The sequence below is a fragment of the Oryzias melastigma genome, linkage group LG14 (assembly GCF_002922805.2).
Source record: "Oryzias melastigma strain HK-1 linkage group LG14, ASM292280v2, whole genome shotgun sequence".
NCBI classification, from domain to species: Eukaryota; Metazoa; Chordata; class Actinopteri; order Beloniformes; family Adrianichthyidae; genus Oryzias; species Oryzias melastigma.
This window is the reverse complement of record NC_050525.1, coordinates 26,693,065-26,714,929: the sequence shown is the minus strand read 5'-3', so window position 1 is coordinate 26,714,929 and position 21,865 is coordinate 26,693,065. Positions and strand designations below refer to the sequence as shown.

The window sequence follows — 21,865 nt, the reverse complement described above, 5'->3', positions numbered from 1 at the left end:
GTTTTATTGTTGTAATGCATATAACTGAGTAATAAAATAAAGTTCAAAAAAAAAAAATGCTTTTGGTTAGCATGTAGCTGAAATATTAGCTAAACTCCAAAATAGCCTAAATAATCTTAGTAAATGCCAAAAGAGTCCAAAAAGCTAGCAGAATGAATATTTTTAAAACTGTAACTTTTTAACATAATTATGAATAATAAAAAGGCAGGAATATTATTCCAGAACAAATCAACTTAAACCTTAAATAACTTTCAATATTTTGTCAAAATCATACAAGTTGGAAATGAGTGCAAGATAACATCGGGCCTTTAATAATAATAACATACAATGATCTGGAGGGCCGGAAAGCATTACCCGGAGGGCCAGATCCGGCCCCCGGGCCTTGACTCACTCACACATTGTGTTCAGATTAATGGATTAGCATATTCTGATTAATGTACTACCATATTGTGAATATTAGAATACATATTCTGATTAAATCTGTCAGGAAGGTGCAAGTACCGACCCCTTACTGACTGCGTGCTGATGCTCACGCTCGCCATATGCAGGTGATATGCAAATGCCCATAGGCCCCCTGTAGGCTGTCCACACAAACTACACTCCACCTTACACATTCTGGGAGATTGGGGGGTTGAATAACTGAAAATCCATACGACACGCCAGCGCCTCACCTACTTCTACTCTTACTTACCCTTACGTATAGTATTAGTGTTCACTACGACCTGTCGCCCGCAGCATGCCCATAGAAAAAATGAGCATGAGTTCACTAAATGGTCTACAGCCTTTATATTTTGTCTAAACCGGGTTTGACCATTTTTAACCAGCAGATAACCCATATTGGCTCCGAGGGCAGTTGTGACTGAGGGATAAATCTACACGAGCATGAGAACCACGTTGAAGACCGTGCTCGACGTTTCTTCCTCTTTTACTTTTTCTCCTGTATCTAGCGCATGTCCGCCACCTACAGTTGGAAGAGGTAAATCTGGTGAATCTTCCTGCAGGGTTTTTCCTTCACAGCTTTATTCTGATACATTGAATTCCAGCCGAGCACAGACTGCAATTATTCATTTCTCCTCCAATTTTCAAACGGTTGTGACGTCCGCTATCCATATTTCACTACCAAATCTGAGTCCCTTATTGGTTAAAGTTTGACCTGATTTACCTTGCATTGTGTGTTCAATGGCTGTGCGTCTGTGTACAACCCAAAAACTGTCAAAGAAACGTCTAGTTACATGTTAACTCAGGAGTTCAGAACGCTGGAGCTCCAAATGCACTTTTCATTGACTTTATTGCAAGTGGCCGCCTGCTGATCCTGGTGTGAACGTAGCTTTTGACTTTTCACAGGAATAAATGCTGGTTGGATATTAGATTCTAGCTGCGTTTTGATAGACTGTGAAATTCTGCAAATTGGATTTGTGATTATAATTTAAAAACAGGACAATTTTGAAAAAAAAATTATTTATAAAAAAAAAGTATTTGTGCTTTGAGGAGTTGTTTTTTGAGGCATGTCAAAATTGACATTGACTGACAAAACTGAAATAGGAAACCTTTTTTTTTAATTAAACAAGTCACATGACCAACAACTGGATACCACTAGAGGTCCCACAGCACCGCAGCTAATCAAAAGTTTAGCGTGTCATGAGGAATTGTTGGATCCACAGCTCCTCTGTAAAATCATCATTTCCCCCAAATCCCATCAAACGTAGCCGCTCACACGAAGCTCGCCGCTCAATAGCCTGAACAAAACGCCGACGTCTCCTTTGATAGATGATGATGAGCGCTACAGATGAGCAAAACAGGACATTTGTTGTCGTGTTTTTGAAGGACTTATACCGTTTGTGTTTATTCAGATAATTATGATTTAATGGAAACAGTGTAATACTATTTTTTTTTTTAATATATTTTTAGTTTTGATAGTTTTGTGCATATGTGTAATGAAAACGTAGCCTCTGAAACAAACTGGCGAGTAGTTAGGCTGGAAACGGCTGATCGATGAGGCAGAAAAGGTCACTGATGAAGCCCGAGTCGTCTCCTCCGTGGTCATCGCTCACTGACTGTCAGAGCTGAGGAGGACAGCGAGTCAGTGAGCATAAAAACTCAACAATCACCAAGATACCAACGTTTCTGCTGAGAATAAACTCAGAAAATTCACACATGAATGCTAAAACAAACTATTCTATTTACTTTTCCAGTTTAGCATTCAAACTATAAATTGTTTCCATACATTTTATTTGTGGAGAAAAGCTTAAAAGTCTCTGTTTCCATTTTTTATTTAAATATTTTACATATCCGAGCTGTTTTCTTAGTAAGATTTATTCATATTTAATTTTAAACATTTTTATTCTGATGTAAAAATATGTTGAATATTTTGTTTTCACCTAAATTTACATCCCAGATGCAACACGGCCTCAGAAAGTCAACATGAAAGCTGAACCAGGACCTCGGACCTCGGTGCTGACCACTACACCACCGTGCAGCCCCCGAGCTGCATCTCATCAGTGATTTGATGATGGAGGTCTCCGCCCTTCAGGTGACCTTTTCTCTGCTGTGTTTTGTTTTTCTGCAGTTCAGAAGAGTGGAACAAAGTGAGCAAGAGCGAAAGAGAGAAGCTGGGCGTGACCGTGCAGGACGACGGCGAGTTCTGGTGAGAACCCAAACGCCGCCTCCAGTACCGAACAGACGAGTTATCAGTTCGTTAGAATGAGCGTATTCGCACGATAACCGTCTCAGATCAGATGATTTGTGATGAGAACCTCCCACTTTTTGCATTAATAAGCTCTATCAATAATCAGGAAGACCCAAGCCTGACCTTTGAATTGATGGTTCTTATGAGCTTTGACCTCTTTATATAAAAAAAAAACAATCAAAAAAAACAATCCTCCTAACTCTGAATATAAGTCTGAGAGGTCAAGATGACGTTTATTTTAGTTTTTTATCTTTTAATTATTAACCTAACAAAGCAAGTGACCTTTTTTCAGTTCTTGCTGTTTCCATGGTAACATTTTGTTGACCTTAAAGACCCACTCCAATGAAATTGATGTTTTTAATATATAGTTGCAGCATTTTTATAATGTATATAAAATGAAAGGATGATTAAAATGTATTTCATTCAAACCGTCATGAATCAGAAGCCGACACAAAATGACATATCGCATCTGTGACATGGGCCGGCCAAAGGGGATGGGAAGTGGGGGTGGGGTTGCTCCATTTCTGAAGAATTAGTGCCGCTCTACAAAAAAACAACACAATTTTTTGTCTAAAAACGGTATACCGTATTTTCCGGAGTACTTTTTTTCCAGGGATGCGACTTATACTCAGGAACGACTTATTTGTGATTTTTTAAAACATAAATAGGCTCATATATTCGTTATTTTCCCTCTAACAACCACTAGATGGCACTGTACGTTTATGTATCAGAAACGCAGAAGAAGAGGCACGGTCCAAAACAAACATGAAAACAATCTTCTCCACAAACAATCGGAGCATCAAGTTTATGAACGCATTTTTAGACGAGCTTTGAGCTGCATTTATCGCGCCTCAAAAGAGTCAGTGGACGTGAATTTGTCGCATGAATCGCGTTCGGTTTGAATGCAATGTTACGTCGGGCTTGACAAATTTATTTATAAATATTGGACTTTTCTAATTAAAATTACAACAGCTTGAAACTAAATCTTTAAAAATTGAGCTTGAATCACGTTACGGACACACAAAACCTCAGTTACGTACAAATCTGTGGTGAGACTTTGTAACGTCTCACAGATTCGTCCGTAAGTGATGCGTTAAAATACTACTAGAATACTCGGTCATCAGAGTTTTCGTATCAGCCGATTTGAACTTAAATATAATGTGAATATAATAATAATTGGTGAATAATATCCAGTAAAACTTGACATTTTCCCACTTTCTTAAAAGGATATGCCCAATAATTAATATTAAAAAGTCTAAACAAGCGTTTTATCCCGGCGCCGGACCAGCAGATTGTAGCGGGCCGGTGCTGTCTGCAATTGCTGCGTTTGCCGACCAGAACTCTTTGCATTGGTTGTAAAAAAAGGTCGACGCTGTCAGGGGAGAAGTGGCAGAAAGGAAGCAATCAGTTCTGGGAAATACTTTTATTTTTAAATGTTCTTAAAACGCTTGTTTAGACTTTTTTTTATATTAATTATCAGGCATATCTGTTTAAGAAAGTGGGAAAATGTCAAGTTTTGCGGGATATTATTAACTGATAATTATTATTATTCATATTATATCTAAGTTCAAAGCTACGGATAAGAAAACTCTGATGACCCAGCATTCTAGCAGTATTTAAAGGCGATACTCACGGACGAATCTCTGAGATGTGACAAGAGTCTCACGGTAACTGAGGTTTTGTGTGTGCGAACAAGTAATTAGTGTGTAATTATTCAAGATTTGCATGTGTGATTAGTTTCAAGGTGTTGTAATTTTAATTTGTGTATCTGTAAATTGTATTTTGTAATTTTTTTCCAAAATGTGTTATACGAGTTTCAATTCAAGAATACGCACCACAAACCCTAAGTTACACACAAATCAGGAATTACGCACGCATAATTTGGGGTGACACTTATTTGTCTCCATGCTTTTCTCTTAAAAGTGAGACATAAATGTGTTTTTTCTTCTTTATATGCACTTTTTTGCTCCTGCGACTTATAGTCCAGAAAATAGGGTAATTATGACTACAAAAAACTGGGAATGCTCTGAAGATGTTAGGAGTGGGGCTTTAAAGCTCAAATGTTCTGCTATTTTCTAAAAATAAAAGAAGAAAATGTTTATTTTTTTGGAAATCCATATTTATAAATGTGTCGGATTTGCGTGTCCTCCGCGCAGCCCGTCCTGTTGTGTCTGTGCCGTGCCGCCGTTTGCTCTGATCCTGGTCTTGTTTCCTCTGCTTTCGCACCCGTTCAAGATCTTCTTCTTTCCCTCCAGTCGGTATCCACTCTCTCGGGTCTTTCTTCTCCTCTTTACCTGCCCTCCTGCAGGATGACCTTCGACGACTTCTGCCAGTACTTCACCGACCTGATCCTCTGCCGCCTCATCAACACCTCCTACTTAAGCATCCACAAGACCTGGGAGGAGGAAGTGATCCAGGGTTCGTGGGTCCACCGCCAAGACCCGCTGCGCAACCGGGCCGGCGGCTGCATCAACCACAAGAACACCTTCCTGCAGAACCCTCAGGTGGGTAGCCCTAATGAGAGCTGAACACCTGAGCGGAGGTGTGACCGTCCTCTTCCTCCTGCAGTACGTGTTCGATGTGAAGAAGGTGGAAGACGAGGTGCTGATCTGCTTGCAGCAGAAGGAGAAGAGGGCCACACCCAAAGAGGGCAAAGGAGAAAACCTGGCCATCGGCTTCGACATTCACCGGGTAAAGCCAGAACCGGCCGATGTTTGCGTCCGCGCGCAGACGCCTCATCTGTGGTCCCTGCAGGTGGAGGTGAACCGGAAGTACCGCATGCACACGGCCCAGCAGAAGGTAGCCGGCTCCATCTACATCAACTCGCGCTGCGTCTTCCTCAGGAAGGAGATGAAGGAGGGCCGCTACGTCATCATCCCCACCACCTTCGACCCCGGGCAGCAGGGCGACTTCCTGCTCCGCGTCTTCACTGATGTGCCTTCAGACTGCAAGTAAATAGCAGATTCTGACAAACTCGACTCGGAGGAAAGGTTTTTAACTTCAGACATTCAGATTATGGCTTTTGACAGAACACTACCGGCTTAAATACGGATCAGCTTAAAGTGAATGAAAAACCAGATTGTCAATTTGAAGTTTTAATCTTGAAAGTACACACTGAAATTGAATTAATTTTTAAAAATGTGAAAAATAAAGCTGTAAACTCGAAAGACATTGAAATTTTTGAAAAAAGTAGTAATAAAAAAAATTTTAAACCTAAAATTGTTACAAACCTAAAACTGGGGGCGGGACTTTTAGCTGATTGGCTACCGCAAATGCATCAAAGTCAAGACCCGGGGGCCGAAACCGGCCCTCCAGGTAGTTAAATCCGGCCCCCAGATCATTTTATTTTATTGTTATTAATGACCCGATGTTATCGTGCGCTTATTTCTAACTTGTATAATTTGGACAAAATATATTTTTATAGAGGGTAAATTGTGTAAAAAGTTGCGGTTTTTACAATTTAAAAAATTGGCATTCTGCTAACTTTAAGGCTATTTTGAAGTTTAGCTATTTTTTCAGCTACATGCTAGCTGTTTGTTACATGTTAGCTGCTAATTTAGCCTTTTTTAGGCTGCTTTGGAGTGTAGCTAATATTTCAGCTACATGCTATCTGTTATGGCTAATTTACCGTTTTTTCAGTTTTTTAGGCTATTTTGAAGTTTAGCTATTTTTCCAGCCATGCTAGCTGTTTTGGCTAACCTAAGTTTTTTTTTTAGCTATTTTTTGGCTAATTTGGCATTTAGCTAATATTTTAGCTGGCTACCAGCTTCAGCGTTTTCAGCATCTTCAGCGGCCAAATTCAGCGTACATCATTCAAACTAACATTTTCGCAGGTGATGCTATATATCTAGTTCATAATTATGTTAAAAAGTTACAGTTTTAAGGTTTAAAATGTAGCTTGAAGCCCTGCCCCCATGTAAAAATAGGATCAGCTCGGGAGCGAAAACTTGAAACTAAAAACTGAGAACTGAAAGTAAAGAGAGAGAAAAAAAGTTTACAATACAGATAAGTATTTTAAATAAGTTTTCCTTCACATTTTTCAATATTTGGATGAGTTGTTAAATAAAAACCAGGCTGACTAAAGAATCTCACGTTGCTGTTTCGGTTTCTGTGGATTAAATTGGGGACAAACGCTTCAGATCGACTCCTGCGACTCCGGCTTTTCCTCCTGAAACGAGCTGAGTCATGTTCTGTGTGGAGCCTAAATGTGAGTCAGCAGGAATGAGGTCAGTTTGTGACCCCGTATTTTCCTCTCAGAGAGCTGACTCTGGACGAGCCTCCTCAGACCTGCTGGACGGGGATGTGCGGTTACCCTCAGCTGGTCACTCAGGTCCATGTACTGAATGCCGAAGGCCTGCAGGGACAGGATTCCAACGGAGGTAGGAGGACCCCCCCACCCCTCCATCAGTGGACCGTCCCTCCTAATATCTGCATGGTAACCTGTGACGCTTTTACAAAATCCCACAGAGCTGCACTGCCTCAATCCCCAAAAGAAAAGACTCCTGGGCAAAGCACAAGGTACACCAGCTCCACCTGCTGAACTCCAGCTTCCCTTTGTCCTGTAGTTACAGCCTGCTGCAGGGTCCAGGCGCTCGTGGAGGCGGGGCTTTTGTTTCACATCTGATATGCATTTTTTTCCTACCTTCCTTCGAATCAAATGATGTTAGGCCACGCCTCTTTAGTTCACAGCTCTCAGGTTAACATCTCATCTGTTCAGTTAGAAAAAACTCTAAAATGTCTCTTTTTTTATCCTGTTATTGTGGGTTTCTAAAGATGGATTTTATTTTTTTTCTTTATTTTTAGGTGTAATTTAAGCATGAAAGGGAAAATAATTGTTTTTATTTGACTAACCATGCTCAATATTGCCAGAAACCTCTGTGCCAAACATTGGCTGCATATGAGAACTGGACTGAGTGACTCCTCCCCCTAGTGTTCCAAACAGGAAGTACCTGCTGGCTCCAAGAAGCCAAAATCCTGTAGACTTCTACAGAGAAAAACAGCTGTTATTCTAATGGTCAGAATAATCATTCTTGCTATAATACCTTTTTTTTAAATCATTTTTTTCAATATTTTTTTCTGTAGTTCAAGTTATTCAAGTAATAAATTGACCAATCAGATGCCTTGATAAAAGTAGGTGGAGCCTGCTGGCCCCCCACGTCCAACATTGAAACAGTTTTCGTGAAGCCCGCTTTTAACTGGTAGTGGTGTGGACTTCCAACGCTCCTGATTGGTGAGAGTGGTTGCTATGGAAACTCAAACCAATTCCGACCAATCACAACTTACCGGCAACATCTGGCTCCAGCATGGCGACATCCAAATTGCAAAAAAAATAAAATAAATAAAAAAATAAAATGGCGACCGAATCGACTTCATTTGGTTGGAGCCGGAAGTAAACCCTTTTCTACACTCAGTCCAGTTCTCATATACAGTCATTGGTTCCTATACATATCCGATTCAGCATGAATAAATGGGAGGGGCCACAGGAAATCGGATAAAAACTTCACAACTAAAGCTTCTGGTTTTCTCATGAAAGCAGCTCACCGTTCCTCTGCTGCTAGACCTTCATCTTCACGTTTTTCCTCTAAGAAACTTTGATTTATTTTTACAAAAACTGTATATATCATTTTATGATTTGTGTAAAATGACTTAAAAAAAGTTATTTGTTATTGGTTTTGAAAACCTGTTTTGGATGGGGGACTTTTGGCTGAGAGATGGATCACTTCTCCTGCTGCTGCAGTCAGAGCAGGAAGCTCCACCTGCTCACAGACCTGTCAAAATAAAAGCACAGCATCTGCTGATTCTAGTTCCAGCAGGAAGTTAACGTAAAGGTGGCTGAATATACATAGCATAAAAAAAGAAGCCTAATGAGGAGCTGGTTTGTTAAACAAAGAAATTATGAGAAAAAACATACAGGAGCTGGAAAAGTGATCAGACGCAAGTAAGAATTAATAATGTTTTTAATCTTTTATTTTTTACTTTCACCATCCTTTTCCTGTCTAATACAGCTTTAATAAAGTTGATACGAATCAAATAAAGACTTTTACAGATTAGATGATGAAGGTGATGGAGCAGCTTTTGGTACAGCTCATGAAAAAGTGCAGTTTTTGTTGTATTTCTTGTTCTTGACCACAAGGTGGCAGCAAACTCGATTTTATTTCAAGTTAACCCCCGAGAATCCAAGGAATCCAATTTGTCCCATGGTTTTAATTTTTTTGTTTAAAGAAATGTTTAATTAAATTTTTTTTTTGGCTGCTGTTAGTTGCTGCCTCCAAAAATGAAGAAACAAATTCCAAATGTGTTTAATTTACTTTAAAAATAGTTGTTCTCCAGGGTTATAAATAAAGATCATATTTAACCATTATATTGGTTTAGTCAAAAATACAAATATTGTCATTATAAAGTAGTCATCTTATTTACCGCCTCTGATGATTGTCAGCCATTGTTAGAGGAATTATTATGCAAAAAAAAACTGAATTTGCTTACAAAAACAAAACATTTTCACAATAAAAGCCCAAATGATAATTTGTAATGACAATTTCACGAAATAATCCAAGAAAGAAGTAATTTTCCAACTTAAACTAAAAATGTTAAATCTTATTGCTTATTTTTAATTGTAACTTATAGAGATTCCTTAACTTTATTTATAAGTTTTATCAGTAAGCTATAAAGTTTTCTGTCAACAGAAAAATACTTTGTTGTTTTTTAAGTTTTTCCTTTGTCGTGATGTTGAGTGTAATCTATGATGGGATGTTTTTTTTTTTTTCCACAGCTGTGGATTCCTACGTGATTATAACCTGTGAGGGGGAGCGGGTGCGTTCACCTGTGCAGAAGGACACGCGGTGCCCAAACTTTGACGTCAAAGGCCTCTTTTATCGCAAGAAGCCCAAGGAAGGAATCCACATCGAGGTGAGAAGCCCCGCCTACCGACTGAGCCTCTCCAATGTCTGGAACCATTTTTGGAGGCATGGTTTTTGATGAAAAAAAAGTTTTGCAGATCCACTTCAGGTTTCTGCTTTTTGTTCAAATTTGGTCGAATTTTAAACATTTAACTTTAAAAGCACAAATACTGAAGCATTTCTGGAGATTTCAGGCATTTTTTCGGGCATTTTTAATCATACTTAGACATATTTGCTCTTTTGCATCCAATACATGATACAATGAAACTAATGAATGTTATGTTTGTCAAAAGAAGTTTGAAAGGAAGTGTGAGGAAGCAAATCCCACCCCAGTTTTACTTTACATTACTTTGGATTTTCTTTATGTAAATGATCATTATCTTGTTCTTATCTTCTAAACCGTTATTTATACTTTGTCAGTATAGATTCACTTCACAAAAAATCAACAAGTATCAATAAATCACCCGAGGAAGTGCAGATTAATTATGCAAACAGACAGAAATCAAAATTTGTCTTTTTCATCCTCACCATAGTAGCAGAGTTTGGATGTTCCTCCTCAAATTTGAAGCTTGTTTCTGTTTCACCTCCATGTGACCTTAGTGACCTTTAGCCCCTGAGTTGGTTGATTTATGACTTAATTATAATTCTTTAAAATCCCTAACTTTGTTCAAGTGTAGCTAAGAATGGATGCTTGTTTAAATGCAGAATGTAACGACCAAAAATAAATTTGTGGGGCCGTGTTGATTAAAATCTATTAATCAATCGGAATCGATCTGAGCTTAATAGATAAATAGGCGATCCATAATAGTAGAGATTGATCTAACGCATAAAGCTTAAGTCCGGTAGCTTGATGCTATCGTATAATTAATAATCCCCATAGTATTATTACATGTATTTCTAAAAAAATCTGTCTTAGTGTGTTTATCTTTTTTCATTTTTCATCCGTATACTTCTTCCTGCCCAGTTTTCTCCAATATTTCTGTTTCCTCTTCATTCATTTTGTTTCTCTTCCTCTCTTCTCCTCCAGATCTACAACAGGAACATGATCGTGGACACTTTCCTGGGTCAGGTGATCTTGTTCAGCGACCCCAACGAGCGGCAGGAGCAGCACACTCTTCACCTCCGCGACAAGGGCAGTCGCCAGGACAACAACCTGCCGGGCACGCTCACTGTGCGCCTCATCACGTCCACCACACTCACCAACATCTGACGCCGTTTCCTTCACCCTGGCAAAAAAACCAAACGTAGCCTCCACCTCTGAAGGGCCGTCACTGAGCTGCTTTACGGCTAATTTTTTCACATTTTTGGTTCATTTTCTGTCATTTCTGGTTCCGACCCAAAGCGGCTGAGTGACGGGCCTCCAGGAAGGCTCTTTGCCAGATCTTTGATCCACGTTGTGATCTCACTGTGTCTTTGTTTTCCTTTCATCTTTTCTTTTTCTGCATCTAAACGTCTCCATGAAAGGAGTCCAAACCGCACGTCTGAACCCATTCCCGCACAAACCCACCGTCATTCCCCCACAGAGTTTGGGGGCTGAGATCCTGTTGGAAACCAGAACCCTTTGGTGGTTCTGATCCTCTTCCACCAATCCCACAATGCATTTCTGCATTCGTTTGAGTTCAGACACAAACAGACGTCTCTGCAATCTCCTTGCATGTGCCAATGTCTCCAAGGGCTATGCGTTGCCTTAAGGCTGAGTCCGCCCCCCTCCCAACACCGAGGACACGTGGGGGGGGTCATGTTAAACACTAGCAGCTGTTCTCAGTGTTAGCACAGCCTCCATTTTTGTTTGTTTGTTTGAGTCTTCATTCCAGTCTCGTTTCGGTGTCGGATGTGTTTGTGGACAATCGTCGTGCCCGGCCGCCGCCCCCATCACCCCCCCTCCCAGACTATGGCGTCTCCAGTGTGCTGGTGCTTTGGGAAGCATGCAGCAAAGTCCACGGACTTTACATCCCGCTCTGCCGCGTGCTCGCCTCCTGTCTTCCATCGGCTGTTTGAAACTCAGACGCTCGGCGCCGGTTGCTATGGACGATCTCAGAACCGCATGGCTTTGAAAAGAAAAAACTCTCGTGCCGCACGTCAATGTCGTAGCTTAGCAGCCGGAGTTTCAGACGCTGCTCCCTCCCCGCCGTCTGTTTGGTTCACCCCGACATCAATCAAGTGCTTTACGGGGCCAAAGATGAGCCGGGCCCTCTGCTTCTTCTGGGTCTTCTTCTTCTTCGAGCCAAGCTAGGAACCACCACCCCCTGTGCCACATCATCTCTTAACGGCAACACCACTGCCTGCCCTTCCTCTGACCAGAGTCTTCTTCGTCCTGCTGTGGGCAGAGTGTGAGCGAATGTGTGTGTGCGCGTCCCGCTTGCTGCAAACCCAAGAGTTCGGATGAATCCGACAACCCTCGACTTACCGGGACGAAAAGGGAAGAGGGAGTTGCACTTGAAGCTCTTCTGAGGCATCAAAAGGCATTTAAAGGAGCAGCAGAGGAAACGTTCTGCCAAACAACCCGCACCATTGCCTTGGTCTTGGCTTTGCCTTGGCTGCAGGAGAACAGCGTCCGTTCGCCGCCGCCGCCGCCCAGCGGCCGAGGCGCGTCTCCTGCAGATCATGCGGTAACCGGACGGAAGCCCAAACAGAACAACCTTCTGTTACCCAAAAGTGCAATCGAAAACTCACGACTCTTCTTGCGTTTCATCCTTAGAATTTAAACAAAAAAGTTATCTTCAAGACATTTCTTTTGAATGTAAGACAGTGAAGTAGTCTGCTTATCGAGTCTATTTTCCTGATTGATTTATTTTTCCAGCGCCTTTCCATTACTTGAACTGTCGGCCGCGACATTCAGATTTCAAGCACCACACGCATTTGTGTACAGCATCTTTATAAACCAGTCTTGCATGGGTTCTTTTTCAGTATGTTCATGGCCTTGTATTGTACTATTCAATTGTTACTCTATATATCTATATTCCTTGGATCTGAAACGTCTTGGAGATGCTCGTTTTGAGGAGTCAGCATGTCAGCACTAACGCGCCTCACGGTCATATCAGACTCCTTCAAACAGTCTTGTCTTACAGTGATGCTTTCATAATGCCTCTAGCATTTGTGAACAGTCGTAGGCTACTATCTAGGTGCTACTTCTCTGTGCTCTTTATTGTTTTTGGGGCTTGTTTTTTAGACTGACGTGATCCTGCCTGAATCTGAAGCAAAGTGTTGGTGATGGAAAGTCTGTTGCCAAACAGGAGGAGATCACACAGGCAGAGCCGGTCCCTCACAAGCACCTTAACCGCCACCTTAAAGTGTCATTCTGCGTCCAGACCCGACCTTTATTTTGAAAATTCTCTCCATCAGCAAGTTTGACCAAAAATGTCACCCCCGTCACATACTCAAAAACTGGTTAAAATGGATTTTTGGCAAAAAAAAATGATGAGATCACAGTGGAAGAAACCATAAAAATAAATTAATGGGGCACAAAATTGTTATAGGGTTAAAAAATAGTAAATTTAAAACAACTAAGGCACCAATACAGGAAGTTTTGAAATGATTATGGGATGGACAAAGGAACGACGGCGGCCATTTTGTTGCCAAGTGTGTAATTTGGCGATTTTCACATTTTTGCACAATATGGGAATAAACCTTTTGCTCAAACGATCTTCACAAAATTTGACACAAACACCACCAAGTTAAGCCAACAATCACAGCTGAAGTTTCATTGACCTTTGACCTCGGGAAGAGGTCACCATCTTGAATTTTCCCAGCACCACTTACAAATGTAAACTCCTCCCAGGGGTTTCAAAATATCACCTTCTTACTCCTTGAGCATCATTGGAAAGCTACTTGGTAAAAAATTTTGATTTTAAAGTTTATAGATTTTGAACAGCGTTAGCGCAGCGAGGTTGTAATCGTGTTTCCCTATTACTTGCATAGTTTTCACTATTGTGAAACACATAAATCCCTGGCTTAAGCTGAACAAAACGACGATATGACATACAATATGACTATATTAGGAATTGAGGCTTGGTTAACAAAAAAAAAAAAACACCGTTGCCAAGGAAATCCAAAAATTTACTTAAACAGATTCTTCTAAAAATTACATAGACCTGTTCGTCACCACCAGGCGACCAAAAAATTAAATGGTTGCTATGGAGATAAAAGCCAATATTTTGGAAAACGTGTTTTTCAACACGCAACGGTAGAAGGGGAGGGGGACTTACCCTCCCCCCATCAAAATGGGGTGGAAAGGGCGGGGGTGGGTAGCACCTGCAGGTCATACACACTGTTTCACACTGAAATAGTATTAAAATCTTTTAGTCAGTTCTCTGTATTAAAAGGTGACGGGTTGGCTGTGCCAAAAGAAGAACCGTCTGTTATTTGCAGACAACAAATTTGACTGATCAAATCTGTCTAAGCGTCCCATTTGTAGTTTAGTTTTTCATGGAAGCAGAGCCAAAATCCCAGACGGTTTTGTGCGGCCATATTCTTCTAAAGTTTGTCTTATGTTTATCTTTAAACCGGCCTGCATCCCGTTGTGTCCAGTATGATCACGGTCAGTGACTGAAGGGTTTCCCCATCATCCATATAGGATGGGTCTGGATCTTGATGATCTCACTCAGCTTTCCCGGGTCCACACAGAACCTTTTAAAGAAACTTCACGAATGCCTGAGGCATTGTGAGCATTTTACCTCTGCTTTCGTCTGGATCTGTGACTGCTTATGTTTACTTGACCACTGTGGATTCTGCTCTTTTTGGTTCTCTGACGACACAAAAGCGTTTGAGCCAACGCTGTCGAAACTGTTTGAAACTGTTTCCACCTTTCTTAATTTTTTTGAAGTTTCTCTTCTGATTTTCTAAAGGTTTCTTTGTGTTTAATTTTATTGTTTTTTTATCCTCTGGAAGGACAATTCTCAGAAATCAAGATAGGAATTGCAAATCTTTTGAAGAATTCTCTAAATTTGTTTACCGTTTTCATTATTACTACTCGTTTTAGTGTTTTCCATTAAGGTTGACAACAGTGGCTTCAGGTAAAATAAGACATATCAATAATGACCGACAGGGGTTGAGGTTTTGTAATGGAATTGAGGTTACAACTGCTGTTAATTATTAATCTGCTTTTTGTTTCCCCAAAATATTTAATTAACTCCTTATGAATATTGTCTAATTAATTCTCCCAAAATAGTTTTGATGGAAACATTTCTGTTTATCTTATTTTGATTCCATACTTAATAAAAAATCAGAAATATAAAATGGAAAATTTCTCTGCAGACCCAGAAACTTTTTAACATTAATTAATGTATCGTTGAGTTTGAATTGGAATTAACATAAATCTGTTTCCATCTGATGAAGTTGAAACTATTTCTTTGTATTTGAAAGCACATAGAATGTTATCATCTAGCCGGGCTCCAGATGCTTTCATTTCTAGATGAGCTTCAATCCGGAAGTCAAATTGTTGTCCTTTTAGAACAGAGGCGTCAGGCTCCAGGCATCGAAACCCTGCCTTATCTGCTGCTGGTTACCTGGATCAGGTGCGTTTAGCCTATAAGGAGCTTCATTGGCAGGCTAGTTAGAAAACACAAGAGGTAACACTTTCACTTCCTTCTTGAGGCCCATATAAAAACAAAAGCACCTTGAGCATAATCAGTTCTTCAATTAACCACTAGGGGGCTTGGTACACATCAAGTGGTCTAACTTTACAACAAGAAAAACAAATTTACAGCCTATTTACTAAAGCCTCCTGTGGCTAGATCATGTTCTCACAACAGTTTTAGTGTTGATAAAGCTAAAGTGAAGGTGACTAAAAACCACCAAAGATCACTAAAAACAGATAGTTTATTAAATATAATCAGTCAACAACTCTAGACTGTTTATCTGTCTTCAATCCTTGAGGACTAAAAACTCAGATTTATTTATTCTGACAGCATTTTAGGCGCCAAACAAAAACTTGAAATCATAAATTTTCAAACCAAAATGAACCAAACCTTAAATTATCATTTATATTTAAGGTATATGTGGAGTTAACTGTTATATATTTCTATCTGTGATGATTCTTTTAATGGATTTTGGGTTTAAGCAGCATGTTTCACTTTTTAAACTCATCTTCTTTAGGATTTATGCGCTACAAAGGTGCCAAAAAAGCAAAAGTTTAATGAAATGCCAGATGAAAATGTGTTTACTCTGTTGGACAAGTGTTTACTCTAATTGTGTCCCATTTTTCTGTTGTTTTCTTGTGATTTTTCACTGTGTTGCGATGTCGCTCTTTGTACTTGTTGCACATAGTCAACTTTTGCCAAAAGTGTTACGGCTTTCACTGTTAACCTCCAGAAAAACAAACAAAACAAACGTGCACGCACACACACACACACACACCTGGATGAAAACTTCAGCCTGGTTGGAGTATCTGGACCTGGAGTGTTTTTTTTGGTAGATGCTGCAAAGCTTCTGTGTCCTCTGTACATACGACCCCTCCTTGGCCATGCCAAAGCGAAGTCTGATGAACTCGAATACTGTTTGAACAAAAGAAAAATAGCTGAACTTCTCACATAAGTGGTGACTTTTGTATGAATCCAAAAATGCCGTGCATGTAGCAAGAGTGCATTTTAAATTTACTATTGAAATTTTGAATTCCAAATTTTGGCTTCCCAGAGAGTCGGCGGTTTCCTGTTGCTACTTTGATAAACACGCCGTTTGTAAGAACAGGCTTTTGTTGCACACTTGCATGGATCGAAACGGCATCCGGTTTTCTAAGGTTTTGTACATGGCGGTCCGCATAATCCAGTGTGTATGAAAGTAGCAGCAGCCTGACGTGTTTTTTAATTTGTTTTTTTTTAAGGGATCCATGTTTTGGTGAACGTTTGTGTCTTTCCAGGTTAATTCACTGAACCTGCTTCCTTTTGTTTTCTGCTGAAACACTTTGGGGAAAGACAGAGTGGTTTTACATCCACTTCCATCATGGTTTTGTGTGGATTAAGTCCACAACCACCAGTTAAGTCTTTCACTGTAATGGTCTCTGCAACAGCCTTTGATCGGTGCCTCCGCCTGGTTTCTGAACGCCTTTAGCATCTATGCAGTTATGAAAATCTGTCCATTTGTCCAAATGTGTTTCATCCCAGATGAGAGGTTGTTTTTTCTTCTGGTCTTACTTCGCTCCACCTCTATGGAGGGATGTTTGTGCCATTAGTCAAAGCGCAACACTCACTGTTTTCAGCAGAAAACTTTGTGTGCTCAAATATTTATTCTGCATGTGAAACTCAAAAACACGTGCAACCAAAACAGTTTAACTCGAGAAATTATCTATAAGCAATTGATCCACCAGAGGAGTCTCAAGTGAAAAATCTTAAAACCTCTTTTGCTCAATCTGGATAAAAAGAAAAGGACTCTGGAATTCATTTCTTTCTGATCTGAAGTCTGTGATCAGATTGAAATGATCTGCTTTGATGTGTTTCCGTGTTTCAACCTCTTTTATGTCATTGTTGTTCTCTTGAATTAACTGTTTATTTTGTTGCATTTTATTATCACTCTTTTACTCTTGAGTTAAAAGCACATCTATGGACAAGTGCTGCAAATTAGCTTCTGCTAGCATTACAGTAATGGGTCATCAGTAATGAGCATAGACTGCTGCTTTGCTGTATGTCTGTTTTTATATCCGTCCCTAATCAAATCATTCATTCATTCATTCATTCATTGAAACTCAAAAATATGTGCAACCAAAACAATGTTCAATCACAGACGTGGACATGACGGTTGATGCTGATTGATCAGAAATTCCTCCAATCAGCTTGTTGACTGATGGTCGGTCTGACTGCACGTAGTTTTCAGTTTCAGCAGTAAACTTTTTCTGATTGTAGATATTTTTAATCTTCAAGTGCATTTTTCTGTTTCCAGTGCAAAACGTTTTTTTGAGTGCACTATTAACAGTGAGTGTTGCACAAAATGGCCCAAAAATCCCTCCATACACCACTACTTGACAAACGTAACAAGAACGCCTGGTAGAAAATTGTCCAAAGCACGATCCGATGGATTTCAGATGTAATCGCTCAATATATACCATGGTCCAAATCTGCAAAGTCATACTAAATCTACAATGTTCTGTGGTGTCTTTAAACTGATGTGAAGCCACACTGTAAAGCAATTTGCAGACGACATGGTGCTCTACGAGACAGATTTGTTTGAGCTTTTCTTACCTGTTAAAGTTGGTGTGTTTACTCCCACCCTCTGGATGGACATAGAAACAGTCATAACAAGAAGAATTTGAACTCGACAAATAGTGACACTTTTGTGCCAATCTGTACCGATAATCTGATCGATACGTCACATGTGCATATTGCATCTGCTTCCACTCAAAGCCTTTTATGGCAGAGTATTCCTTGAGATGTTAACAGACATTTTTTTGCCCTTCCTGACCCAATCCTCTATTTTATCTGGGCTGGGGACTGGCACAGGGAGACTCAGACCCATCTCCCCTGTGGCTGCATACAGTAGGTAGGCAGTTGCGTGAAGGGTCTTGCCTTAAGGGTTCACTGGATTCAGCTTATTGCACACCTTTAGAATCAAACCCTAAATTTTCCAACGGAGCCATCCAGCCACTCCCAGATGTTAGCAAAAATGGTTACTTCTTAAAATGTTTACAGTGATGGAAAAGTTGATTTTTATGCTGATATAAGTTATGGATCAGGACTGCACAATCCGTAGTGCGAAGGTGGACTGCACCGCTGGGTCTACCAGATCTGAACCGTGCACATGCGTACGTTTTTTTCTTCTTCTGTTTCATTTAAAGGCAGAAACACAAACTCCCAGCTCTTTATGTCAAAAGGCAAATTTAGAATTCATATTGAATTCAGATGCTCAGACATTAGAAAACGCAAAGTAATGGTCTATGATGAGTTAGGTGTAAAATTATAAGTCTTGATGGTTTTATATTAACCAAATGAAGGTGGTTATACAGAATGAAATTCATGTTTTCACTTCTTTGACCATGTTAGCCCTTTGACAGATCTATAGTCTTTTACAGGTATTGAGAACAAGTTTGGTCCTAAAGTTCCAGCTGGGCCTTAGTTACGTCCTTGCAGGGTTATGAGGTTCCTCAGGGCACCTTCTTAGGACCTTTTTTTTGGGTCATATAATGTGTCCCTGAAGTCAACGTTTTAAAAAATTCAATGTTTGGGGATAAGTCAAACCTGAGAGTTAACCAATCATTTTTTTTTTGACTGGATAGCATTCTAGACAATGAGCCCCTAATGATCCCCCTGCTCTTTATGTCAAATTAAAATTCAGAATTCATAATGAATTCAGATGCTCAGACATTTGGAAACTCAAAGTAAAGGTTCACGAGAAGTTATGGGACGAGTTGGGTGTAAAATTAGTCTTGATGCTGTTCCTGCCCCAAATTAAAGGTGGTTAGACAGAAGAAAAAAATTTAGACCTTGAGTTCTTTATGGGCAGTAAGAACTCAAACCAGTTTGGTCCTAAAGTTCCAGCTGGGCCTTGAGGTTCCTTTTTAGGACCATTTTTTGTCATATAACCTGTCCCTGAAGTCAACTTTTTAAAAAAGTTTTGGGATTAGTTGGTCAGTTGTCAAACCTGAGAGTTAAGAACCTAAAACCAATCATTTTACTTGGACAAGACTGCATTCTAGACGATTAGTTCTTAATCCCATTGGATTCTACCAGATAGAATTGTAGTGGTATGACATAAAAATTCAAAATAAAACAACCAAAGTAAATATTTTCTTCCAAAATTAAATCAAAGTAATGACCCACAGAGTGAAGAAAATATAAAAAGTATTAGATAGTATAACCGTTTCTAGCTGAGTTACAGAATTAAAGTGTACATTGAATGTGCAGATTTTCTCCGTTTGTCCATTGAAACAGTATGAGGGTTAGGAACTGCTGTGCTTCCTTAATCTGGATCTCGGATTGAACCGAAATTTACGGCACACCTGAGTTTTGGCTCAGACATTTTTAACGGCACAGAAGTTATCTGCACTCTTCCTCTAGGATCTTTACTTCAGATTCTTTCTGACCTTTCAGCACAAAGTCACGTGTTTGCCGTGATGATTGTTTCAGAGCAGCGCAGAAACACTTCTAGATCTGCAAAGGAACAGTGAGCGCTGAAGGCTTTATGGAAGGGCGTCGAGAAGGTACAAGAATTTAAAGGAAGTCCTGGGTGTCTGACAAACCTTCAGTGGGCGGAGTCTCCTCATAACTCCTACAGAATCAACTACAGTGAAAGATTTAACAGTTTTTGATTTTTTGCACAAAACCTGAAGAAAGTGGGAGAAACATGGACCAACCAAACACTGATTTGTGTTTACAAATTCCTGAGAAAAAAAGGTGGAGTTCTGATTTTGAAGCTTTGTCAACTTGCATACTTCTGCATGTGTTTAAAGAGAGGAAGTCGTGGGACGTCTTAACCACCTAGACTGCATTTAAAAGAGGTTCATTTTTACCTACGATCATGTCGGCTGAAGGAACGACGTTGTGATTCTTCTTGTATTTTTCTGCCAATGTTTATAGACTGCAAACAGGAAAAACCCGATGCATGGTGACTCTTCTAGAAGTTGCTACTGTCTTTATAACAACAACCTTTTATCAGTATTTTATAAGCTTGTTAATTTTATATAATCCACCTAAAGTTGTGTTCCAGACTGGTATGTTTACTGATAGCTAGGTGTCGGAGAGCCGTGCTGTATGTTCTGTACTGTGTGCTCGTCGGTGTGAGCTTTACTTTTTCTTTTTCAATGTGAGCTTTTTGAATTCAGTTCTCGGTTACACTGTGGTTATTTTATAGCTACAATCTGAAATTATTATTTTTCTTTTGTATTTAATGTCAACTTGTGGCATGACTTTGAAATAAAACAGGAAAAACAAACTCAGTTTCATTCCTGCATGAAGAAAAAAAAACTATTTAAATAATGACTAGCAAGAGTTTGGCGATATGTATCGCAACACACATGTCACAATACCGTATATTTCAAGACTGTATTAATATTTTGATACACTAATACTGAAAACAAATTGGTCTAAGACACATTTCACATTAATAAATTGATTAAAACACATTTTATATAATTATCAGAGTGTTAAGCACTGAAACTCACACAAAAGCCGCTTTTTTCCCAATCAAATTTTGTGCTTTTATTTTGGTAAATTGTGAAATATTTTTTCAACACTCAATGTTGTCTGTTTTCCATTACAAAATAATTTTCAGTATTAAAAGAAAGCTTATATAAACCTTAAAGCAGAGGTCTGCATCCTTTAACCATGAGGGAATGTTTGCTACTGATCAAAACCTAAAAGGAGCCGAATATTCTTATTTTACCCTTTAAAAGTATCAAAAACGAAGCAAAGGCCCCCCATGCCAAAAAACCTCAGTAAATGCCAAAATAGTCCAAAAAGCTAACAGAATGCCATTTTTAAAAAAACTTTAAAACTGTAACTTTTTAACATAATTATGAATAATAAAAAGGCAGGAATATTATTCCAGAATAAATCAACTTAAACCTTAAATAACTTGGCCCTGTGGTAGAGTGTCCGCCCTGAGTTAAAATCCAACCCATGCCGACTCATACCAAAGACTCTAAAAATGAACCAACACTTCCCTGTTTGACACTTAAGATTTGGGAGTTTGATTGGGGGGGTTCCCGAGTGCTGCTGTGTCTGCAGCTCACCCCTCTCCAAGAGGATGGGTCAAATGTGGAGAACAAATTTCACACACCAAGATGTGGGACAACTAATGGGACTTTAACTTCAACGGGTTAAATATGGTTAAGATAATAAAGTGCCATTTATTTCCAACACTGATTAAATACTTTGGCATATGAAGTGCCAAATGACTGCTGGAGGCTAACTTTACAACATTTGGATTCCAGCCGGTGCTGGTGCCAAACCGCTACTTAAATAGTCTGAACAGTGCTGGAACCGGTTACCATGACGACCGTCTTTTTCAGAGCATCATCCACGTCATCCCTGTCCGTCAGGTCGCTGGAGTAAAATCTTTTGCTGGGAAATACGGCAGAACTCTTTCATTGTGAATGAAGCTCCGCCCACCCTCATGGCCACACCCATACTTGAATAAACCCGCCCACAACTGCTGGAAAGGTAAAATGATTGACATTTTCAAAACAAGGTGCAAAAATCCCTGTTTTTATATGCTGTCGGTACCTGTACCAACGTAGTACTGAGTTTTAGTCTTTGATCTCAACAACCGTCAGACTAAAGAGTGAACATCAGGTTAAAAATTTGAAATTTTTCAAATTTTTTCTACACCCTTAATCCGGAAACTAATTATTTAAATGTGT

General features: G+C 39.6%; 1 protein-coding gene across 2 annotated transcripts in view; it reads left to right on the top strand.

The window, feature by feature from the left end:
- Positions 1-20,440, top strand: part of capn5b (calpain 5b) — a 40,465-nt gene extending 20,025 nt beyond the window's left edge. Inside the window, exons 6-13 of one of the 2 annotated variants that reach the window (XM_024265902.2) lie at positions 2,567-2,644; positions 4,995-5,190; positions 5,255-5,377; positions 5,441-5,637; positions 6,944-7,065; positions 7,154-7,204; positions 9,456-9,592; positions 10,610-20,440. In XM_024265902.2, the coding sequence (XP_024121670.1) occupies positions 2,567-2,644; positions 4,995-5,190; positions 5,255-5,377; positions 5,441-5,637; positions 6,944-7,065; positions 7,154-7,204; positions 9,456-9,592; positions 10,610-10,792 (1,087 nt within the window). In that variant the 3' untranslated portion in view covers positions 10,793-20,440. The remainder of the gene's footprint in view (positions 1-2,566; positions 2,645-4,994; positions 5,191-5,254; positions 5,378-5,440; positions 5,638-6,943; positions 7,066-7,153; positions 7,205-9,455; positions 9,593-10,609) is intronic. The other variant, XM_024265903.2, reaches the window with a different exon arrangement.
- The last annotated feature ends 1,425 nt before the right edge of the window (positions 20,441-21,865 follow it).